General features: G+C 44.0%; 1 protein-coding gene across 1 annotated transcript in view; it reads right to left on the bottom strand.

Moving 5' to 3' along the window:
- Positions 1 to 24,012, bottom strand: part of grid2 (glutamate receptor, ionotropic, delta 2) — a 995,712-nt gene that overhangs the window by 780,695 nt on the left and 191,005 nt on the right. Inside the window, exon 2 of the mRNA XM_041192382.1 lies at positions 11,264 to 11,419. Within this exon, the coding sequence (XP_041048316.1) occupies positions 11,264 to 11,419 (156 nt within the window). The remainder of the gene's footprint in view (positions 1 to 11,263; positions 11,420 to 24,012) is intronic.

Below are 24,012 nucleotides of genomic sequence, written 5' to 3' on the forward strand. Positions count from 1 at the left end.
TTTAATTCCTGGCATTGTGGATACCAACCATGCCTGAAGAGGAAGTGGCCTCCTTGTGTGCTAATGTTATCTGTAGTTTAGTTGGTAGCACTCTCACCTCTGTGGCAAAAAGCTGTGGATTCAAGTCCCATCCCAGGGCTAGAGCACAAAAATCTATGTTGTCACTCCAGTGCATTACTAAGGGCAAGTTAGACTGTTGGAATTGCTATCTTTCAGATGAGAAATTAAACCAAGGTCTCATCTTCTCTCTCAAGTGTATACAAATGATCTCATGATGCTATTTCAAAGAGAAGCACTAGAGTTCTCCTTGGTGTCCTGACCAGTATTCATCCCTCAATCACCATCAAAAACACAGATTATCTGGTCAATATCACTTTTCTGGTTGTGGGAGCTCGCTGTGTGCCATTGTGTTTCTCACTTTACAGCACTGGGATATCTGGTGGTCATCAAAAAAAAGGGCTATAAAAATACAAGCTTTTCTTTTCTCTCATCAGTCAAAGCTCCACTCCGACAATGTGACCCCAAAATGTCATCCAACATGTTTAATCCCATGATATGATTATTGAATTTAAGTACTGCTGAAAAAAAGAGGCTTTTTTTGTTGAAGAGGGTGCTAATTGGTTACCAAGTGGGCTCTGATTGGTAAAAGCATTGCCAGGGAGGGTGCACCAGTTGATGGTGACTGACAGTTAATTGCCAAACATTGTTTGAAATTTAAACAAGGCAGCTTGACTCTGATTGGTCAAGACACTATCCTGTGGAATGAACTATCAAATGACTGTCAGTTCTTTTGTTTAGACCATAAAACCATAAGACATAGGAGCAGAAATTAGGCCAATCGGCCCATCGAGTCTGCTCCACCATTCAATCATGGCTGATAAGTTTCTCAACCCCATTCTCCCATCTTCTCCCTGTAACCTTTGATACCCTTACCAATCAAGAACCTATCTATCTCAGTCTTAAATACACTCAATGACCTGTCCTCCACAGCCTTCTGTGGCAATGAATTCCATAGATTCACCACTCTCTGGCTATTGAAACAGGCGCAATGTGTGTACATGTTCTGTCCTCAAAGGACAGGGCACTGTGTATTAATATATGTAGCTCTTCTCACACAGTATAAATATGTTGCTTCCCCTGATATTGGTATTTTCTTGCAAATTGTCCTGTTGAGTACAAGACGGAAAGCTTCAACAAAAAAAATGTCTATTTTTCTCAGCAGTACTCAAGTTCTGTATTACCAAATGACAATTATTGAACTGTTAACCCTATGATAGACACTTTTAAGAGAGCAGAGTGTGGAAAAGATACAGAAGCAAAATACTGCAGATGCTGGAAATCTGAAATAAAAACACAAAATGCTGGAAATACTCAGCAGGCCTTGCAGCCTTTGTGAAGAGGAACAAAGTTAACGTTTAGGGTCAATATTTCATCAGGGGCAGTACAGCTCATCAACTGGAAGGAAGAAATGAAAGTAGTCTGCCTTGAAACACTGACAGAAGTGGTTCAGCAAAACCCTGAAATAATAGCAGCTGGATTCATACACAAATGAGAAGGCTGACAGTCTTGCTTATTGTAGAATTCAGTGGACCATACAGATGTTCATGATGCAGTCTTAAACCATCAGAAAGCAGCCCAAGATATCTGTTCTCGCAGACAGAATTGATGTTTCTGTCTACTTCAGACAGGGAAAACCTAAGCTACATCGGAGCACTTTAAAATACAATACCAAAGATGTGGTTCGAGGATAGTTATTACAACACTAACTGCCTCCTAGAATGATATAGAAAAATAGATACCTAGAGGAGATTTCACAATGGTAATAATATTGGAAGCTTCAGAGAACATTATAAACCATGAGAGTAAAATTGCAACAGCTTTTATCATCACTTGAAGCCAGCAGTCAGTTTCCTGGCTTGTAGCTGCTCACATACATGCAATTTATTCACGATTCTGGGGTTTCTTCATTCAATTTTTTCACACATAATTTTGGCTGATTTGGTATGCTTTTGACCACCTCATGATTCAGAACCATCATGCGGTTGCTACGAGGTTGTCAAGCAACGATCACCACCTTTAAAAAGCTGAAAGAAAAATAACAGGTTTGAAACTGATGTGCATTCTGCCCATTTTCAGTTATAAAATAGGTGCAAAGAATACTAATTTCGCAATGAGACAGCCCGTGCCAAATCTATCCAGGCACTACTAAATGGTTGGGGTCTTTCCTTAAATATGTAAGTTAGCAGGTTAACTCATGTTTATGTCCCACTTTCAAAACTCAGTGGCAAATTTCTCAGCAGCCAATGAAAGTCAGGTAATAATTTTGTTTTCTTGAGAAAAATCTTTTTGTGGAGTCTGGAGTTACAATTGGCTCCCACCCTGTGGATCAATCCCATTGCCACTTCCAGAGCTAACCTGATGGCCACTGTCAGTGAGGTAAGTAGCGCAACATTGAGGTTTATGCTCAGTTGAACTCTGTAGTGATTATGGTTTTATTTAGTGTGTAATGTGTAATACTTGTTAAGGAAGATCCCGTGATCTGTAGTAACCAATAGGAGAGTAGCGCGGGCTACCTCAGCAGTCAGTGTAGAAATAGAGTTGGAGATGAAAGTGCATGTGTAGTTGCTGCTGAGTATATTGTAAATAAATTTAAGGTTTCCACCCAAGAAGTGTCTGCAGATCAATTCTATCACTGATAGTAGCAACATGGCTGCCTTTACAACAAACTCTATGGAGGTGTCACCAGCATCGAGGCTCAAAAATCAAGGTCCATCAATCCTTGGTATCTTTGGTTAGGACATTGTGCAGGGTTAGAGGGTGGCTGCAGTCCCACTTACTTCAAAAAGAGATGAAGCCACACCACCCACCCAGCCCCTTGCCCCCACCTTAGACCAGGAGTTTCATTGGCTATTCTTTGTAATGACTGCAGTCTAAGAAAATGCCCTCAAAATGTAGATTATCTCCTGCACAGCCAATCTATTTTACACTCACCACCAACTTGTATTTATATATCACCTGTAATGTGGAAGAACATACCAAGGCACTGCCCAGGAGAGGTACAACAGCATAGTTACGGGACTAGGAATCCAGAGACCCGGAATAATGATCTGGAGATAAAAGTTCAAATTCCATTATTAGTGATTGGGAAATTTAAATTTAGTTAATTAAGTAAAACCAGCAATAAACTGTTGGTGACTATGAAGCTACTGTTTTGTTATAAAAGCCCACTGCATTCATTAATTTCCTTTAGGGGAGGAAATTGGCCATCCTTATCCAGTCTGGCCCACCTGAGACTCCAGGCCCACAGCAAACAGACTGACTCTCAACAAACCACTCAGTTGCATTCAAGGCACCAGCTCACCATCACCTTCTCAAGGGCAATTAAGGATGGGGGAAAAAATTGTTGGTCTTGCTCGTGATGCTTGCATCCCATAAATGAATAAAAAAATGACACCAAGTCACAATGGGGATATTAGGACAGATGACCAAAAGCTTGGGCAATGGGGTAGATGTTAAGAAGTGCTGTAAAGGGGAGAGAACATTGGAGCAGGGGTGTGGGTTTAGATAGGGAATTGCAGAGCTTAGGGGCCTAGGCAGCTGAAAGCATAGTTTTGCAATGGCGGTGCGATGAAAATTGGATTGTGCAAGAAATCAGAATTGGAGGAATGCAGAGATCTCAGGGGCTCATGGGGTTGGAAGAGGATACAGAGAGAGAGAGGCCCCATCAGCCTTTTACAATCAGACAAAAAGTAGCAGTTAGCAGATGGAGGAGTCACATTCTAACCTGGCTCAGAGCTCTGTCATACCTTCTTAACAGCAGAATGAGTAGCCAGTGTAACTGTGACGCAAATGGGCCAGCCTTTTGCTGACACGAGTCCACCCAACACTCGCATTGGATAAGGATAAGGATTCAATGTAATTTTAAAAGTTGCCTTGGAGTCAAGGCTGAGTAACTCACACTTTCACTGTAAGCGATAGCTTCCAGGGTGCTTTTAAGTATTTTCTCCTCTTAAACAGGTTATATTTGCTATCCTTCATATTCTGCCTCGCTGTGTCCTCTGACAGCTATTTTGAGAAAACATGCCGATTTGAAACCAAGCTCTTCCCAGGGATGGTGGGATCCAGGTGACACTGAACGCAGCACCACAGCAGGTTTGCACCATCAGGCACTCGTGGGAGTTGATGTGTTGATACTGATGCTCAGCAGCGATGCCATTGCCTATTGTCAAATCCTTAGTCAGAAGTGAGACTGCCAAAGTGGTTGTTGCATGCATCAAGCAGACTGCCTATTTACATTACTTTAAAAGACCTCTTGATTTAAAAGCCATCAAGAAACACATTGAACAAGAGTCCAACAGTGCCACTGTCCATCTGTTCATTGTGTTCCTAGTGGAGGCCTTGACTCAAATTGGTGAGATCCTTGAGTAACTAAGGTGGGTTCCCATTGTCTTCCTCCATTTGGACTGCAATTAAAGCTAAAAAGTCCCACCTATACCTGTTACATCAGCATATCCAGCTGTAGATTGCTTGTTTCAGCTGAAAGTTAAGCAAGTTGCTCAGAAAAAAAAAGCAATGTGCATCTCAACTGAAATACTCCACCTGAGTTACGCATTGTGCTTTCATGACAATTTTGAATTTGAGGCGTTAGGGGGACTAAAAGCAAATGCAGATCATCAAGGACACAAGTGATGGGCAACTGGGACTTGTTACAGTGTCAGCACAGACAGAAGCTGACAGAGGGTGGTGGATGGGAGGGCAGCTAAGAGAGTAATGGAATACAAAGCCTTGCTTGGTAGTACAGAGCTTGAATATTGATGAGAAGAGAGACATGTTGCTGAAGCTTTCCATTCTGTACTCATCAGGACAAACACAAGAATACCAAATTTCAAATAGTCACTTCGACTTATACTACAGAAGAAAAGGGTGTTGGTTGGTTGGAGCATAAATCATTGTGATCGTTTGAAATTTGGCATTCGTGCGTTTGTCCTGATGCATGCTGGATAAAAAGTTTCGGCAACACGTCTCCCTTTTCAGCTGTGATGAAATAATCTCGAGATGATCGTGGGATGAATGAGGGTTTCAGCCACAGATGGGGAGAGAACAATTGATGCGGTGACAGTAAAGATATGGGGGTCTGCCGCTTCTTAATAAAGCTTGCATTCAGATTTAATGGACTTTCTAAATGCAGCTTATACAGAAAATAAATCAATCACCATCCGAGATATTTTTGTTGACCTTTAAAGTACAGTAGGGCAAGACTGTAATTGTGATCAATAAGCAGGATTTAATCATCATTGATTAGTACTTGGCACAAACCCAATTATAATTTATTACCAGTATTAAGCGATAGCTCATTCATTGTTTGACAAAGAAACTCCATGCATAAATGCATCTCCAAAATTCCATGCTTTCAAATGCTAAACATTTGTTTCCAATTATAGAAAGGGACTTGAACAACAATACATTTTGTGCTTGTCCTTCCTCTATTTTTTCTTAAATAAACAGAATGGTACTTTTTCCATTTTCATTTGCCAGTCAGCCTTCACTGAAACATTGTCCGCTTTGCCGAATGTGGGAGAAGTCTAGTACAAGGTGATGAGAAAACACCAGGCACATCCATCATTCAAACAGTGAAAATAAAAGACCTTCAATACTGTAAAGTGTGCTAATCTCCACTAACAACACACAAAGACATCCATAATCCTTCCATTCTGTTTCAAAGCAAAAAAAACTATAAGACACACCGGGGAAATGGAATCCTTACAGCATTCCAATCAGATGAATCGTGGTGCAGAAATCTACATTTACATAGCACCTTTGTTGTCGTAAAACATCCCAATGCGATTCACCCGAGTTATGTTTTAAAAAATGATTCGGCCATGAAAGGACATATTTGGGAAAGTGGCCAAATGTTTAATCAAAGAGGTAGGTTAGAAGGAGTGGTAGAGGGCGGAATTGGGCAGATGGTCTAATGTCTGCCACCAAAACTGGCGGCACCCCCACTAACTTGATCTCTGGGATGCCCGAGGTAATTAAATTAGACAGCACTTCCAAACCCACAACTGCTACCATCGAGAAGGACAAGGACAGTAGACACATGGGAACACCACCACCTCCAGGCCACTCACCATCCTGATTTGGAAATGTATTGCCATTCCTTCGCTGTTGCTGGGTCAGAATGCTGGAACTCCCTCCCTCCCTCCCTCCCTACACCACATTGACTGCAGTGATTCAAGGAGGTGGCTCACCAACACTTTCTCAAGGGGACTTAGGGGCGGCCTATAAATGCTGGCTTAGCCAGTGATGTCCACATCCCATGAATGAATTTTTAAAAAGTCCCTAATTGCCAACGGGAACCCTGTTAAAGGGGTTCCTGGCTCCACGGGTGACATTTAATTGCTGCATTCCCCCACTCTCATGGAAATCCCACCCCTGAGAGCTGCTGACCATCAGCTCTCCATTACTGACAGTGCCACCCGCAGCTGCTGGTAATACACTTGGGCCTTCACCAGTGTTTGCTTCTTGGTCTCCCCATTTGAAGAGTCCCCTGTGTGCTGCTGGTTGAATACTAGCAGCGGCAGGATGGGGCCCTTCAGTGGGTATTATTGCCCACCGGAGGACCTCAATTGGCATCCAGGTGGGAAGGTCACCCACAAGACTTGCCGTCCTGCAGGACCTAATTGGAGGGGCAGGGAGGTGGTAGCAGCCACCACTCCCGGTGGCACTGCCAGTAATGGGCAGCTGAAAGGTCAGCAGCTCTCAGGGGTGGGATTTCCACCAGACTGGGGGTTAAATGTCACCGTGGAGCCAGAGGCCCCTGCAACAGGGTTCCTGCTGTCAATTAGGGACTTGATTTTTTTTTTTTTTTTAGTCAGTCATTCAGGGAATGGTGGGCATTGCTGGCTACCCTGCACCTTCCTGCCTGATCAAACTCATCCCCAGCCCCCTCCCACCCCATCGGCAGGGGTGTTGGTGAGGCGAGGGGGGAGCCTTAAATTCTGCCCAGACAGTCGGGGAGGTTTCCAGAGTTTAGGGCCCAGGCGCTGTCAACGTTAGAGTCATTAAAATTGCAATTGGAGGACTGCAGATATATCAGAGGGTTATAGGGCTGGAAAAGGTTCAGAGACAGGGGAGGGGCAAGGCCATGGAGGGATTGGAAACCAAACGCAACTCAGCATCCAATTCTTTCCACCTACATCATGTCTGGAGAAAAGGGTGGACACAAAGTATTCAAACTGAACTGAGATGAAAATGTTCAACGGGCACACACTGTCTCATTAAGTTCCACTTTAACCATGTTAAACATCAATCTGAATCATATACACTTCAATAGAAACACAGCTGTGGTAATACTGAAGTCAAAAAAAAAATCTATCGATGTAAAACGGTTACAAGTTTCACCATTGCTCTGTTATACATGATCAAAGTCACGATGACCCCCTGCCACATTCCAGTTAATTTCTATTTCTAGGAAATCTTTTCCAGTTATTTCGCTTCAAATACAGCTTAAAGATTCAGGCTAACCATTGTGTTATAGCATCTGAAAATTTATGGTATCTGGGCAAGAACACAAGAGGCATGGCCTGAAAAGAAAATTAGACTTTGTCCACTGGGATATAACATCAAACTCGCCAACACATCTATGATTCCAGCATTGACTGCCAAGACCAACAAGGCTTCAGTTTCCACAGTTCTTGTATTTTTGAGATTAAAGGAGTCTGTTTTATTTCTGTGCAGTCTCCTGCAAAAGGTTTGGATACAGCAGACCATGGGATGCTGGACCAGCTTTGCAATGTTTCCCAGAAATGTGCAGGGTTTGTGGCCTGTCGCCTGTGGGATGGGGGAAAAACAGACTGAGTTTGATTTTAACTCCAGCCTGTGCGACTCTTCTTCAGAGCCTGAAGAAAAGCCTTGAAGAAGATTCAAATGGACTCGAAATGTTAACTCTCTTTCTCTCTCTGCAGATGCTGCCAGCCTGCTGAGCTTTTCCAGCAATTTCTATTATTATTTCAGATTTCCAGCAGCCTCTGTATCTTGCTTTAAGTTTACTTGATTTTAACTCGCCCCCTGCCAGGCCGTCTGGTAAAAAAACAAGGAGCAGGGCTGTTAAAATGGAATTTACCCGCTTCTTTCAGGCCCCAAACTGGCCCACTGAATGGAGTCATCAGGGCCCATTCCGCCATTCAAACCCGAGGTTCTGAGCTCATGGGGAGAGTTAGAGGAGCAGTGGTGGCTTTCTTATCAGGCCAAAGCGGCGATAAAACAGGCCCAGTAAGGGAGATGGAAATAAACTGGAGTGTTCCCCAGGGAGCATTCTCCTCTCTCAGGCTTCCTCCTCCCCTCCCAGAGTGCTTACTCCATTCCAGGGTCCATACCCCGTGGCCCTGCTCTCAGCCATTTTGAACAGCTAAGGCAGTCACTTCCCTCTGACTCCCCAGTCCTCTTGGTCAGGAAACCTAACCGTTACAACCAGCCGTGCTGTTGCTCTGGAACGGACAATACTTCCCAAAATTCCTCAATCTTATCAGAGGGAGTTAAGCCCAGTTATAAATAAGCAGATCAACTCAGCTAATTAAGTAGTGAAGGAAGGGATGTCAACTGAAGATGTTGGGTGCTCAGACGTGAGTGTAACAAGGTCTGTTACCTTGTTAACTCTAATGTAAGTGTAAGAGCATGGCTTCAGAAATCACTTTCAAAACAGCAAATAGCTGAAGCTAATAAAAGGGCTTGTGACCCAAAGAGTAATCTTATCTCTCCCAACTCTATCAGGTAAAAAAACATAAGTGAAATAATTAGAAGCAGCCCATGGGATAGATTTAAGTGACTATTTGTCCCAGCTGCGTCCTATGGAAATCATTAGGAAGTACAGCCTTGTTAAGTATCACATATATGCTGATCATTGACAGGTTGCTGGTATGCCCTGAGGCATTTCTGGCAGCAGGACCCACTGTTGGAAAACACACTTGTTCTAAATCCATTGACGCAGTTACTTCCGAAGCGCCACAAAACGGGAAGCTGTCACTCTCCTCAGTGAGAAGACAACCACCAGCAGAATTGCAATTCTTACAACTTCTTCAACAAGACATTCTGAGATGGTAAAAACAAAAAACTGCGGACGCTGGAAATCCATTCTGAGATGGTGTCGGCCATCAGGTGACGTGCCAGCCTGTGTATGGGAGCCATGTGTCAGTTGATATTACGGGTGAATGAATAAGTTACTCACAAGGCATGCCAGTTTAAAGCCTCAACATTTGGCTCAACGACTACTTAGATTTTCAAAAAACTTAACACGTTACCTGAAACTGTTTTATTAATAACCATTAAATAAATGACAAAACGGATATAACATAATGAGAGTAAATTGGACAGTACAATGAGATAATGTTTAAAATGAGATAATGGAACAGAATATAAGTTAATATAATATAACGAAATGAGACGAGTTAACATAATATAAGGAACGCCACCGCCTCCAAATCATACACAATCCTGATTCGAAAAAATGTCAACTTGGCTCAGTGTTACTGAATCAAAATCCTAGAACTCCCCAACTAACGACAATGTGGAAATATCCACACCACATGAACTCCAGTGGCTCAAGAAGGTGGCTCACCACCTAGGGATGGGCAATAAATGCTGGCTCTACCAAACGATGCTCACAACCCGAGAACGAATAACAGAAAACTGGGGGCGGGGCCAGGGGGGGGGGGGTGGGGTGGAGAATTTTCAACAGGGTTCTGCCGTGCCGCTTGCGTAATTTTGGCTGAACTGCAGCAGTAAACCCTGCCGACACACCTGAGCAAGGTTTCAGTTATGTGGTGGAGCAGGTAAGCTCGGAAGAAATGACCCTCCTCCAGCTTTGAAGGTTATTCAAACACGTACCCTCAGTGCTCAGTTTGTTAAAAATTCCAATATGCTAACAGCTCCTGTTATGTTTGGCAACATGCTCTCTTTAATATTCAATATTCAAGTTACCGTTAACAAAAATCTATCCATCGTAGTCCAGGAAACAGCAATTGTTCCTCAGCATCCACATAGCAGGGAGGGAAACAGGCCATCCAATTCCAATTTTAGACCAATTCGCTTTTGGATTCTGCTGTCATGAGCACATGTTTCACACTACATCCCCTAACTCTGATCTGCCGTTCTAATCTGAGGCCTGAGCTTGGGATGGAGGGGGAGCCTGTGGGGAGCATCGATGACTTCCTGTGTCTAACCCAAACCAGCTACAACCAGCAGGCAAGGGACAGAAGAGTTCCAGTAAAGTAGGCTTTTAAAATTGTGCTCAGTTCCTCGGAGAAGTGCCAAGATGCCATCACCTCCCTCTCAAGCCTGCACCCGTTGCACCGCTAATCTCCAAAATCTCAGCAAAAGTCACACAATCTCAGAGTGACAGAATTTGATTCACCAAAATCACATTAAATCAATGGTCACGTAATGAAAGGTTGGAGGTAGGAGTGGGTGGGGAGGGATCTTCAACTTACACTTTCATGGGTGAAATTGGCATTGCAAATGTACAAGAGAACACCAATGGAATTGGGGTATTCATTACAGGTGATACCTCGAAATAAATGTATCTCATTCTGTCATATTTTATTTGTAATACTCTTGGCAATTGGAAATCTTTCTTCACGTTACTGCTGTCAAGGTATGAAGATTTTTTTAAGTAAAAAACCACACCATCTCAGCTGAGAGATGTGGTGTAACATAAGTCACTGTCCAGTTTAGAAGCACCAACACAACTGGAGAACAAATCGCAATGATTCAGAAGCCATTTTAACCTAACTCACCCGGAAGAAACTAAAGCAATTGGATTAATGCTTAATTCGTGGCCCCCTAATTGATTTTACATCCAATCGAGATTAAAGGAGTGCAAAACTGGTTAGAACACAAACAGGGATTCCTATCTAATCTGGTCAGTTCACTTTTGGGTGAGTTGTGTTCAAAGTTCTCTCCTTTCTTCCACCAATTCTACTGCAAAGCTGGGTGCAGTTGATCAAAAACAGCCCTGAGGGTCTTCGGAAGGATACACTTCTAATGCATCTTACTGAAGCTTGAATAGAGAAATGAGCCAAATGCTTTAGTTTATTATGCAAATCAATTCAATAACTGAAGGATCAGCATTTTTCAACTGGAATTCTGAGACAAAAAGAAATCACATCTTATTTATTGCAACGACAACCAGGAGCAGCAATGCAACATTAACGTAAATAATTACAAGATAAATTTAAGCTGAGCCAAACATCTGGCATTTGATTCCTACCTTCCTGGACAACCTGAAAAGGGTTGTTGCTGTCCACAAATGTCACAGAAAATGTAATTTTCTCTGTCTGTAAAATTTCCTCATTCGTGTTGAGGTCAGTTACTGCAAGTCGAAACACTTCATCATCCTTCTTGGCAGATTCATCAAAAATTGCCCCTGTTAAAGTCAAAAGATGCTATTGTGAAAAACCTTAGTCAAACATCTATAACATGTGCCATCTTACCTTGCACCTGAGACCGGACTTGGAAAATAGGGACTAGGGAAGGGATAGGAAGAGAAGTGGGATGCGTCTGGAGGACACGAATATGGGTCAGTTGATAGTACCTTACCTCTGAGCTACTCGTTCTGTGGGTTCATGTCCCACTCCAGAGACTTCAACATCTCACTAACACTCCATTGAAGTGCTGCAATGTTAGAGGAGACATTAAACCAGGGGCTGACCTGCTGTCTCAGGTGGATGCAAAAGATCCCACAGCACTACTCAAAGTAGAGCTTGGGAGGTGTGGTTGCCAATATTTCTCCCTCAGTCAAAACACCGATTATTCTATCACTGTTCATCGGACCTGGCACAAATTTTCCATGGCACGACAGTGGTTACGCATCAAACATGCTACACTGGCTGTAATGCAGTTTGTGATATATGAGGCTATAAAAGAAAAGTATTCCCTTTTTGTTCTTGCATTCTACAATAGTCATCCAATATTTCTGAACTCACGAATCTGAATAGATTCTACATTAATTAGCAAGGTTATGTTGGAGAGCACCCAATGGGACTCATTACCATCCATAGGCCCACCAACCACAATGAAAAACATTTTACAGTAAGTCCAAGAGGCTAACGAACAATAGGTGACTGCATAAATGATCACCATTAATGACTTGAAGGAGCAATTCTGAGGAGAAATGATCACACATCCATTTAAATTTGAGCCCCAGGAAGAAGGAATGAAGGTCAAATTCCACTAATGGTTGTATAAAACTATAATTACAGCAAATTACCTGCAGGTTCAATTAATGAAAGCGTATAATGGTACCATAAAAGTTATGTATATTTCAGGCTGGAATATAAGTCACATTCTAATTCTCTTTTTAGCTGTTGTACTTATATTTCTTAAAATTCTTCCTGGAATATTCGGCGTTTGCTTTTGCAAACTTGCAAATATAACATTTTTTTAAGCATTTTTAAAATAAATTGTACATTGTGAACAACCTTCTACCAGATAAAGGTCAATGTAAACCTGCCCAACCACAGTTAATCTCTCTCTCTCTTAGGCTTTGCATCCTTGCCAATGACTCACATCTTCTGCTCATCTGTTGTGATTCTTCAGATGGGAATGCACTGCTTTTTGAGCAATGCATTGTCAGTTGTCGTGGGGCATCATAGGTCATCATGTGCGGACGCAAGGGCTACTACTGCTTTCTCCTTCCCAGGATGCTGCCTTTGTGTGACAATCTGAGGTGAAAGTGAGATGAGGTGAGAGTGCCTGGCCTTGACATCAAAGCAGCATTTGATCGAGTGTGGCATCAAGGGAGCCCTAGCAAAACTGGAATCAATGGGATTCCGGGGGAAAACTCTGCACTGGCTGGAGAGATACCTAGTACAAAGGAAGATGGTTGTAGTTGTTGGAGATCAATCATCTCATTTCCAAGACATCACTGCAGGAGTTCCTCAGGGTGGTGTCCTAGGCCCAAACATCTTCAGCTGCTTCATCAATGATCCTCCTTCCATCATAAGGTCAGAAGTGGGGATGTTCGCTGTTGATTGCACAATCTTCAGCACCATTTGTGACTCCTCAGATGCTGAAGCAGTCTATGTCCAAATGCAGCAAGACCTGGACAATATCCAGGCTTGGGCTGACAAGTGGCAAGTAACATTTGCACCACACAAATGCCAGGCAATGACCATCTCCAACAAGAGAGAATCTAACCATCATCCCTTGACATTCAACCGTATTACCATCACTGAATCCTCCACTTTCAACATTCTGGGGGTTACCATTGACCAGAAACTGAATTAGACCAGCTATAAAAATACTGTGGCTGCAGGAGCAGGTCAGAGGCTAGGAAGTCTGACGAGTAACTCACTTCCTAACTCCCTGAAACCTGTCCGACATCTACAAGGCACAAATCAGGTGTGTGATGGAATACTCTCCACTTGCCAGATTGAGTGCAGCTCCAACAACACTCAAGGAGCTTGACACTATCCAGGACAAAGGGGCCCATTTGATTGGCACCCCTTCCACAAACATTCACTTCGTCCACCACCGTCATACAGCAGCAGCAGTATGTACCATCTACAAGATGCACTGCAGCAACTCGCCAAGACTCCTTACACAGCACCTTCCAAACTCACGACCGCTACCATCTAGAAGGACAAGGGCAGCAGACACACAGGAACACCACCACCTAAAATTCCCCTCCAAATCACACACCTTGGAAATATATCACCGTTCCTTCACTGTCACTAGGTCAAAATCTTGGAACTCCCTCCCTAACAGCACTGTGGGTGTACCTACACCTTTGCAGTGGTTCAAGAAGGCAGCTCACCACCACCTTCTCAAGGACAGTTAGGGATGGGTAATCAATGCTGGCCTAGCCAGCGACACCCACATTCCACATGAATGCATTAAAAAAAATCTGAAGATGCAGTTCTTCAAATTTCCATGCTCCAGTGTAAAGCCAAGTGCTTCAGACACAAGCAGATTGATCCCAGTTATTGAAGTCAATCTGACATGAAATAATGTCTTGATTGCATGAATCCTTGTATCTTAATTTTGCCAGCCAATGGTTAAAATCAACTTAATCACATCAATCCCAGTGTCTGGAATATTGACACACTCTTCTGAACAGTTGCAAAGAGATCTGGCTGAAGCCAGACAAGTTGTTTCTTTAAGTATACAGACTATGGTCCAATAACATAATTTTAATTGGTTTCCTGAGAGGGCAAGTCTTTGTGGTTTTCTGAGTAGTTGAAGATAGCACAAAGAATCAGAAGAGGCCATTTAACCTTTTTTTTTTAGAAAAATCTTTCTCTGTGACACTCTAGAGGTACATGAAGGCAGCTCTGAGCCCAACAAAGGGAAGTTTAGTCTCACCAGCCTTGGGCATCCCCTCCCCTGAGATCCTCCTAAAGGCTGTCCACATCTCACCCCATTGTCAGGAACCGTTCGTTCGGTTCTGGAGGCTGCTCAGATCCAGGTCACTAGCCAATTTCCTGCTTCCCATCTTTTTCCAGTAGGCAGCTGAACGGCTGCATACACATGTACCTGGAGTTATAATCACCCAAGTCTCATACTGCCTGAGTTCAGGGTGGGGAGGGTGGCAGAAGGGAATGGGGGTGGAAATGTGTTGTTCATTCACCCTCCCTGAAATCCCTGCCTGGCTCTTGCTCCTGTTTAAATCAAACCAAAACCACCCTGGGTAGATTTTTATTTTCACCATCTGGGTGTTAAACATCTCCCAAAGGGGGACAGTATAATGAAAACACAGCAGGGAAGATTCCACGTCTCTTACAGAATCTGGCACAATTTTCCTCTATTAATTTCAGTGGCAGTAAAAGTATCATCCTCCTCTGGGATCTTTCTGTATTCACTTTAATGAATAGCTAAGCCTTTCAATTAATTTAGACTTTAGATTGCATCCCCAAGCCATAGTGCAATCATTCCTACCACTACTGAGGTAATCAGCAGTGAACTGTAGAAAACAACATACTTTAATATCTCGTGTCTTTAGGTAGGGAGGGTGAAATCAGAGGTACTTGACAGCAATGCAGATCATCAGAGATTATATTGTCCAAACAAAACGCCACTAAACTGGGCTTGAGTAACTTGTGTTTACCTGTGAATTCTGTAAGATTCTATTCCCAAAGTGACTGAGTAAGCAATGGGAGTCATATGCAATATCATTTTCCATCACATTGATAAATGTGACTCTCCCAATCAGTTTGAAGAGTACTCAAAACCTCTTTATTCAGGCAATTCTGATGCCCCCATTTGAAGCTCCCTTGTTTCCAATGGGACAAGGTTCCCTGGAAATATTTTCCACATCTCCTCAAAATGTAGTATGGCTTGACAGAAACGTAATGAAAAAATTGCTTTGTCAATCACTGCATGTACATCCATGCTTTGGTGTATATGTACATTGTGTGTTTGTGTGCACACGCATGTATGTACATGTATGCTTATGATGGATTGAACTCATGAGCTGATTAATAAGTATTGAGTATTATTCCCCTGGTAGCTTTGTCAGTGAATGCACTTTCCAGGGCAGTAACGAATTATGCAGAACTGGAATATCCCATAGTAAACTTTGAATGCTAAGTTATCTCTACAATGTACACAAATGTAGTTATGTTCAAGAAAGTAAAAGATTTGCACTTATATATCACCTTTTATGCCATTCCAAAGCACTTTACCACCAATGAAGTACTTTTTGAAGTGTAGTTGCTGTGTGGTGCAGTGGTAGTGTCCCTTCCTCAGCTCAGAAGCTCTGGGTTCAAGTCTCACTTCAGGTCTTGATGGCCTTGGAAGGTGTGTTCATAATGTGGCCAAACAGGTCTGTAAATCCTACTAATATGCCTGGTGGTAAGAGTGGGAGAGTGTCCTGGTCAGCCATATTGCAGAAGGCAATACCATACCAAGCATAATCACGGAGAATGGAAGTTCATGGTCACAAACGCCCTCTTAGGGAAAGGTACCTGGAGCATGAGGAGTCACTGTGTAAAGCAGGGAGTGTGGCAACCAAATTGTGCACAAACAGCAATGTGGTACTGACTAGATAACCTGTCAGGTTGATTAAGGGATAAATATTGGTCAGGACAAGTTGCAGAACACTCTTCCTCTTCTTCAAATAATGCCATGGGATATTTTACACACACGCGAGAAGGTAGATCAGGTTTACTGTCTCATTCAAAAGAAAGCATTCCCTCAGCGCTGCACCAAAATGTCAGCCTGGAATATGTTCAAATCCCTGGAGTGACATTTGACACCATAACCTTCTAACTCAGATGTAAGAACGCTACCCACTGAGGGCCGACCAGCAGAAATTAAGGACAGTGTTCTGAAAGCACGTAGAATGCAGAAAGAACACAAAGTAAAACAAAGGCAGATTTAAGATGAAGAAAACTACATTAAACTTTTTCCATGGAAGAGCGATTGTTTTAGACAAATGGGCCCTCTTAAATCAATAAATCTTTCTCAAACAGCAGTAATTATACTTTTCGCTGAAATACAATGGGGTGATTTTTTGAACACTGCAAATCTTTGCTGCATGTCTGGGAGCTCAGATCAGGAATTCAAGTGAGTGTCCTCATAACTTTCCATCTGCAACTCTCACTCAGTATTGAATTGGAGTTTGTGCCTAGATTATGTACACAAGCCTCTCGAGGGGGACTTTGCTGCAGATGAACACAGTCCCAGTTACATGTTCCAAAAGCTTTTTCGTTGACTATCTACCTTAGTGCTCGGTTTAAGAGCCAATTAATAATGGGGGTTAGCTTCATTTACAAACTGCTCTATGGAACGCACAATATTCCCCCACGAGTAGATGCTTTGCATGGCTCCTTACACTTGCATAAGTATAAAAACATTAATGCATTCAAGATACGGGTCAAATTTTGAGAACTTCCTGATGTGTATAATCTCAGTGACCAGGCCACAGGGTTCTATTTACTCACCCTGTACAGAGCTCCTTCCATTCAGTAATGATGTGGATCTCAAAACCAACTACAGTGGATGTCATGCGTGTGTGGATTTCGACTTCAATAGCTTCACTCAAACAAATTTTCTGACAACTGTAAATTATTCTTTTTGCCAGTTTCTGTACGCGATACATTAAATGCCTGCTCACTAATTGCTAAATGGAGCTTTTAACAAGTTGTGTGTTTTATAAATCTAGCCTCCCCTACATTAAAAAACTGAGAGAGAAAGACTCACATTTATATTGCACCTTTCATGACCACAGGATGTTGTCAGCCAATGAAATTCTTTTCTTTGAAGTGTTACCTCTGTAGTAATGTAAGAAATTAGCATCCAATTTGCGTATAGTAAGATCCCACGAACATCAATGTGATAGTGACCAGATAATCTGTTTGTGATTTTGATTGAGGTCTAAATGTTGCTCAGGGTACAGGAGAGAATTCCCCCGATCTCCTTCAAAATACTACCATGCAATCTTTTGTTTCATCCAAAAGAGAGCACCGCTGACACTCAGTGCTCCCTCAGTGCTGCACTGAAGTGGCAACTTTTATTTTTGTGCTAAAGTCTAAACTCACCACCTTTTGCCTCAAAGGCATGGTTGCTAATGTTAAGCCACAGCTAACACCCATGATGAAACATTACATGATTAAAAGTTAAGTGTTCAGCATCTTGTTAATTGATCGGTGTATGTGCGGGTTGTGAGCATGGGTTGTGAGTGAATGCGTTTGTGTGTGTCTGTGGGTGGGAGGGAACGCATGTGTATTGAGGTGGGGGAGAGAAAATGTGCGGGGTGTGTGCATGGATCTGTTTTTGTTAACTTGCAGTGGTTTCCTAATCTGTTACAACCTGCCCAGTCCAAAATGTCACCGGATCGCTCATTTTTGTAACAGATCTCCAAAACAGTTAAGCCATCCACAAGTGTACTGACCCAAGTATCACAATAACCAATGGTTTGAATTCAGAAATGGTGAACTACAATGAAAAATTGAAAGAACTCAGAAATGCCCAGGACCAGCATTCTCCAGATTCCATCAACCAATTGGTTTAGGAGATCTCTGTTGTCTTTCAGATCGGGAGCCTATTAACACATTGAAAGAGGCAGCTTCTGATAAGGTAACTCCCTGAAGTAAAACTACAAAACATCCGTGAAAGGTCAACACCTGAAATGTTTCCCTGAGGGTGATGGGGTTGGGTTTCTCGTCGAATCACTGCGGTCATTGTGGCGATGATGATGCTCCCGTGGCGATGGCATTGGGTGGGTGATCAAGCATCCGACAGTATATGTCCAATTTTGGCTAAAGTGCAACTTGGGATGGGAATGTAACGGTGGTGATATTTCATGTCATTACTCTTCACCTTCTTTGTGGGAAATGTCAAGGAGTTAGGCCTGGACTGCCAAAGCTTGAGAACTGCTGTACTGCAGCCTATTGGTGATTTTTATTGGACTCACAGTGCAGTGTGCTGATGGAGGGCAGTGAGTTCAGTGATAGAAGTGTCAATTAAGAACACTACTTTGTCCAACATGGCAGCAAGCTCAGTGAGTCGTCTTGTGACTGCACGCATGCAGGCATGTGTTAATGAAGTAAGGGAGGATGAAGCACGTGTGGATCATTAACAATTTATAGATACTGAGTGGCCTATTTCTATGCTCTTAAATGCTACGTGACTCTGCTTAATGTTCAACTTGAAAAGTTGAATTTTTCAAGCCCCATAGGCAGGCTGGGGGTGGGGGGTGGGGGTGTTGGGGATGGGGTGGGGGATGTAGGGACACTGTGAAAATAGAGGATGGCTGCAACTCCCTGACACATTGCCAGTATTGGGAAACTTCCTCAGGGGCAGTCTGTGGTGCAACTTGGTGGCCCACTCAGCGGAGACGGGCAGCCAATTACCGTAGGTAAGGCCCCAATCGGGGTTGATTTTGCAACCTCTAGGGTCCTTTGCCAGCTGTGGAGCAGCCCTCGCCGCGTCTGGAGGCTGCCAGCTCAATGCAGCAGGCCGGGGGCAGTGGGGGTGGGGTGTGGGCCCATCAGAGCCAGAGGTTTCATGTCCCAACGATGGAGGTGCTGACAGGAAGGCTACACCCGCCATGCAGGCAATGGCGCCCAAAGGGATTTTCCCTTCATTCTGAGGAACCTACCCGTTCCTCCTTCCGAACATTTTATTTAAATGCATGCCTCCGAAGGTGCCTCCATGTTTTGGTGCCTTTGAGGTCTCTGACCTGGCTCACAGGCGCCCACCTCTCCTGGCGAGGCTGCCGAGGTTCCAGAGACGCTGGCCTTTTCATTGGGCTGGCAGCACTGGGGGCACACCTGCCATCCTTAATAGGCTGGTGAGTGCACTGGCAGGCCAGAGCGGAGGATCGCTGAGCTGGTCCTGTTGTTGGCAAGTGCAGGATTGGGGCCTCTATTTGTTCCTGACATCAGGATCCTAAAGCTCACAGGAAAATTCAGCCATCCATTATACCAGACAGGATAGTTTACCGCAAGTACTTCTTAAAAAATTGTAAACAGAAATTATATTGCTAAATTAGTGTTTTTTCAATTAGAAGTGAGGGATACTATTTTTTGGCCTTGTGTGCAAATTGTTTTACAGCATTCATTAATGAGCCTCTTTGTCATTATTTTGAAGAATGTAGTCAGAGAGCTGTCCGGCCGCACAGAAACAAAAATAAAACAACTCTCTCCCGATAGGTATTTGTAAAAGTCATCAGTTAAAGAAAGGCCACAAGACTGGCTGAGAAAGACTCTCTCGAGAAAGTTACGCAGTCATAGTGGGTGACCTAAGCTGGTCTGTTTCAGAAGCTGGTGCGAGTGTTTTAAAATGGAAATTAGAGCTAAAAGAGATGCAAGCATCTGCATGAAGTCCACTTGACATTAACCTGCCAGGGTGACCTCCCTTCATGGTAGGGCCCAGGCCCTCACTGAAGGTACTTAACACGTGGTAGTTGTGGTCTGTGGTGGTGGTGGGGGGTGCAGCAGGAGTGGCAAATCCATACAGCCTGGGAACCCGGAGTGATTTCAACCCCCTTTTAACTGGCCTCATTTCCATGTCAGAGGGGCTGACTCCCATTGAAACCCAAGGGGAGTCACTCAAGGCCGGGGGGATGGGGTGGGGGGGGGGGGGGTGGGTGGAGGCAGGTTTCCGAGTGGCAGGGGATTGCCGTCGTGGGCATCTAGGTAAGAAGGTGGCAGGTGAGAGAGAAGCCAGAGGGGCCTGTGCCAAGGGGAATGGGAAGAGGAGAGTTGGGCAGGCCAATGGAAGGTTTCTTTGTGGGGAGGCTGGAGGAGCATTGCTGTTCCTCTGGACACCCACAAGGAAAGCTGGAAAAAAAACGTGATGATTTACCATCGTGGGCCTCTTCTGGCTCCAATGCTACTAGCTATCAAGCACTGTGCCCAATTCACACAATCTTGAGTTAAAATTGCATTCGGGTCCTAACTGTATTACTGTTAGCACATCAGTGGGTAGCACCCTTGCCCCTCAATCATAAGTTTGAGAATATAATTCTGACTCCAGGCTGACAGTCCTGCAGTACTGAGGGATTACTGCATTGTTGGAGATGGGCGAAGTTAAAGGGAGGCTCCATCTGCCCTTTCAGGTGACTATGACACTATTCAAAATAAGAGCAGGGTACTTTACAGCCTTCCGGACTGAATATTGAATTCAACAACTTTAGGTTGTGAGCTCCCTCCCCCATCCCCACCCCCTTTCTGTTTCCCCCTTCCTTTTTTTTCCAATAAATTATAAAGATTTTCCTTTTCCCACCTATTTCCATTATATATAAAAAAAAACCCCACTAGAGCTATACCTTGAGTGCCCTACCATCCATTCTTAATTAGCACATTCGTTTAGATAATATCACCAACTTTAACTTTAACACCTATGTGTTCTATTGTACTATTGTCGTTGACATCTTTTGATGATCTGCTTCTATCACTGCTTGTTTGTCCCTACAACCACAACCCCCCCACCTCTCTCTCTCTCTATCTCTCCGCCCCCCCACACACACACCTTAAACCAGCTTATATTTCAACTCTTTCTTGGACTCGAACTCAAGTTCTGTCGAAGGGTCATGAGGACTCGAAATGTCAACTCTTTTCTTCTCCGCCGATGCTGCCAGACCTGCTGAGTTTTTCCAGGTAATTCAGTTTTTGTTTTGTATTCTTCTTAATATTTATCTGTCAATCCACATCACCTAAAACAGGCTATCTAGTCATTAAGCTCATTGCTGATTGTTGGAGCTTGCTGTGCACAATTTGGCTTCCATGTTTCTGACACGACTAAAGCAGTTGCAACTTAAAAGTACTTCCTTCATGGTAGAGCATTTTGAGGCAGTCTAAGATCATGAGAGGTCCAATATAAATGCAAGCCTTTTCTTTTTTTATATAGGTCCCTCATATTTGCATACTGAACAAGCCCTCGTTTGCCTGTCATGAGCCCCTCGGACTTTTCCTGAAAGCCAGAAATTAAAATAGCAGTGAATGGAGAGGTATGGGTCGTTCCCCTGAATCTAACCCCCAACTTCTGTCCAATTCCTGTAACGCAAGGGATTAAAATTGGGATTATTTGATCTTAAAATGAGGAGAGGAAGAGTTCGATCCAGGGAGGTCTTGTGATGCAGTGGGGAGTGTCACTAGCTCTGAGCCAGAAGCTCTGGATTCAGGCCCCACTCCAAGACTTAACTGACGGCCATGAACAGTGCGTTAATCCACCTGTTTGGCCATGTTATTATCAACCAGCAAAACTGTCCGACATACCTATGACAGGTGGTAAGAGCAAGAGAGTCTCCTGGTTAGCCATGCTTGATGTGGAGTGGTGCTTCTCACAATACAGCCTCTAGCTTCAGGCTGGCAACCTGTTCCAGGAAAAGCCAGCTACTGAAAATAGCCATGAGCATGTGTTTTGTCTGCCTTATGTGTCTCTAGATGTTTAAGTCTAAGGACGGAATCATCCCAGATTTGCACTAAGTGCAGTAGCGGGTGGGAGAAAGAACATTTTACTTGCCGGCCACAACAGTGGCTTTTCACGCTGTGTCATCCCAATCCCGCCTCATTAATTATGCATTCCCGGGAAACACTCCATTCGAAAGGCAGGCGGGTTCTCATTTGCCTGTCACGGTGTTACCCTGTCCACTTCCTCACGCCGAGTGTCATATTTAAAGTGCAGCCACGTGCACGCCTCCCTGTGCTTTCAGCCCAGCGCTGCTGCGCAGAAGACATGGCCCCAAGAGGCAAGCAGACTGAAGACACCCCAGCTTCAGCGCCATGTCCCTGGAAAGCCTTTTGGATGCCGTGGAGATCCACCATGATATCCTCTACCCAGGCTCTGGCCGCGGGAAGTCCAGCAATCCCACCACTCCGGCTTGGTAGGAGATAGCAGAGGTGGTGGGTGCCAATACTGCACAGAAGAGGTTGGTCATCCAATGTGGAAACAGGGTTAATGATCTCATCTGTGCCACCAGAGTAAGGCAACCATCTCATCACTCTAAACTCACACCCTCAAGCCCAGCAAACATTCACGGGCATCTCACTCAATGCCAGCTCAAAGGGCATCACCACTCACTCTCTCACACACACCCTCATATCTCCATCTGGCCTCATCTCCTCTGGAGACTGCCTCCTCAGCCCTCACCATCTTGAGGTCGCTTGCACAGATTAACTTGTGCCCTCACACACACACCCTGGGTTACCCCCATTCCCCAGTGCAGCCCTCACCCTGCAGCCTCTTCCCTTCCCCAAGCAAGCCTTAGCCCCACAGCCGTTGAAAAGCCACCTCCACCTCACGGCTGGTCTGGTAGGTAGAGACCTGCCCATGAGCCCCCCCTAAAAGAGCTGTGGTGCTGCCTGCGAAGCCTGGCGCTGATGACCCTGAATGCTGCCCAAAGCCAGGTAGGCAAATAAACCTCAAGGTCCTGAACGAAGTCCAGCTCACCAGATTCAAGTGGCTTGCGTATAGTCATGAAACACAGCTGCTCGGGTGATCCAGCGTCGGGGGGATGATTCCGGCGAGCTGGGCTTATGCAGATATATTACAACGAAGTTGCTGACGTGTAATGGCAGGAAATGCAGCCCACCATCGATGGGCAGAGCGGACAATTGCAAACTGGTTTCACGGCATTGTGAAACCGACTTTTGGCCTTCTTGCCATATTGTCCGCTCATGCTGCCAAACATGCCTACCACCAACGGGCATGGAAAATTCCAGACTACGATTCCAATCCAATCGGTAAATACAACAAGGCTCACTGAAGAGAAAAAAAAGACTACATCTATTTATGCATTGGTTGGAAAGTAATGCTTTGTCTTTAGCAGCATTTAACTTTTTCACATTCACATAATGGCTTATTGATTGTTCATGATTAGTGGGAGGGCATCATGCAGGAAATATATTGTGTTAAAATCGAGCCTGCTCCTGATTACTACACTCTCATCGAGACGCTAAGGAAATCAGCCCTTGAGAAATGTGCAGAGAAAGGTCCCAAAGCCATTATCCAATGTCAAAAACTGACTGATAAAAGTATGAACAACTTAGGCTCTTCCACCTTGAGAGGAGGCAAATAAGGACGTCAGAGTAACATGCTAAGCAGAATACTTATTTCAGTGATTAGAACCACGTGTGCAAGGAGGCTGCTGTGTTTCCTACATTATAACGGTGATTACACTTCAAAAGTACTTCATTAGTTGGAAAGCTTCTTGGAATGTCCTGAGTTCATGAAAGCACATACTAAATTCTAAGTAATGACCCATCCAAACTTCATTGCTATTGATCCAAATCTTCCTCTAATACAAAATTGTCAGCTAAAAGTCCAAGGCGTAGCTGGAGAGCAAGATGAGATTAAAAAGCATCCAGTGGCCTGACCTCTTTGGGGCCTGAAGTGAGATTGAAATGCTTGGGAGAGGACTGGCACTGGGAGGTAGAAAATTGGAAGTCCCAGAAATGTTGGCTCTACTCCAGCTGGAAGGCATGGATGGGAGAATTCTGGTGAGGCAAAGGAAAAGTGGAAAATTCACATTCATAACCTGATATCTGGAAGGAGGTGGGCAAGTGGGACTTC

The sequence above is a fragment of the Carcharodon carcharias genome, chromosome 1 (genome assembly GCF_017639515.1).
Source record: "Carcharodon carcharias isolate sCarCar2 chromosome 1, sCarCar2.pri, whole genome shotgun sequence".
Taxonomy (NCBI): domain Eukaryota; kingdom Metazoa; phylum Chordata; class Chondrichthyes; order Lamniformes; family Lamnidae; genus Carcharodon; species Carcharodon carcharias.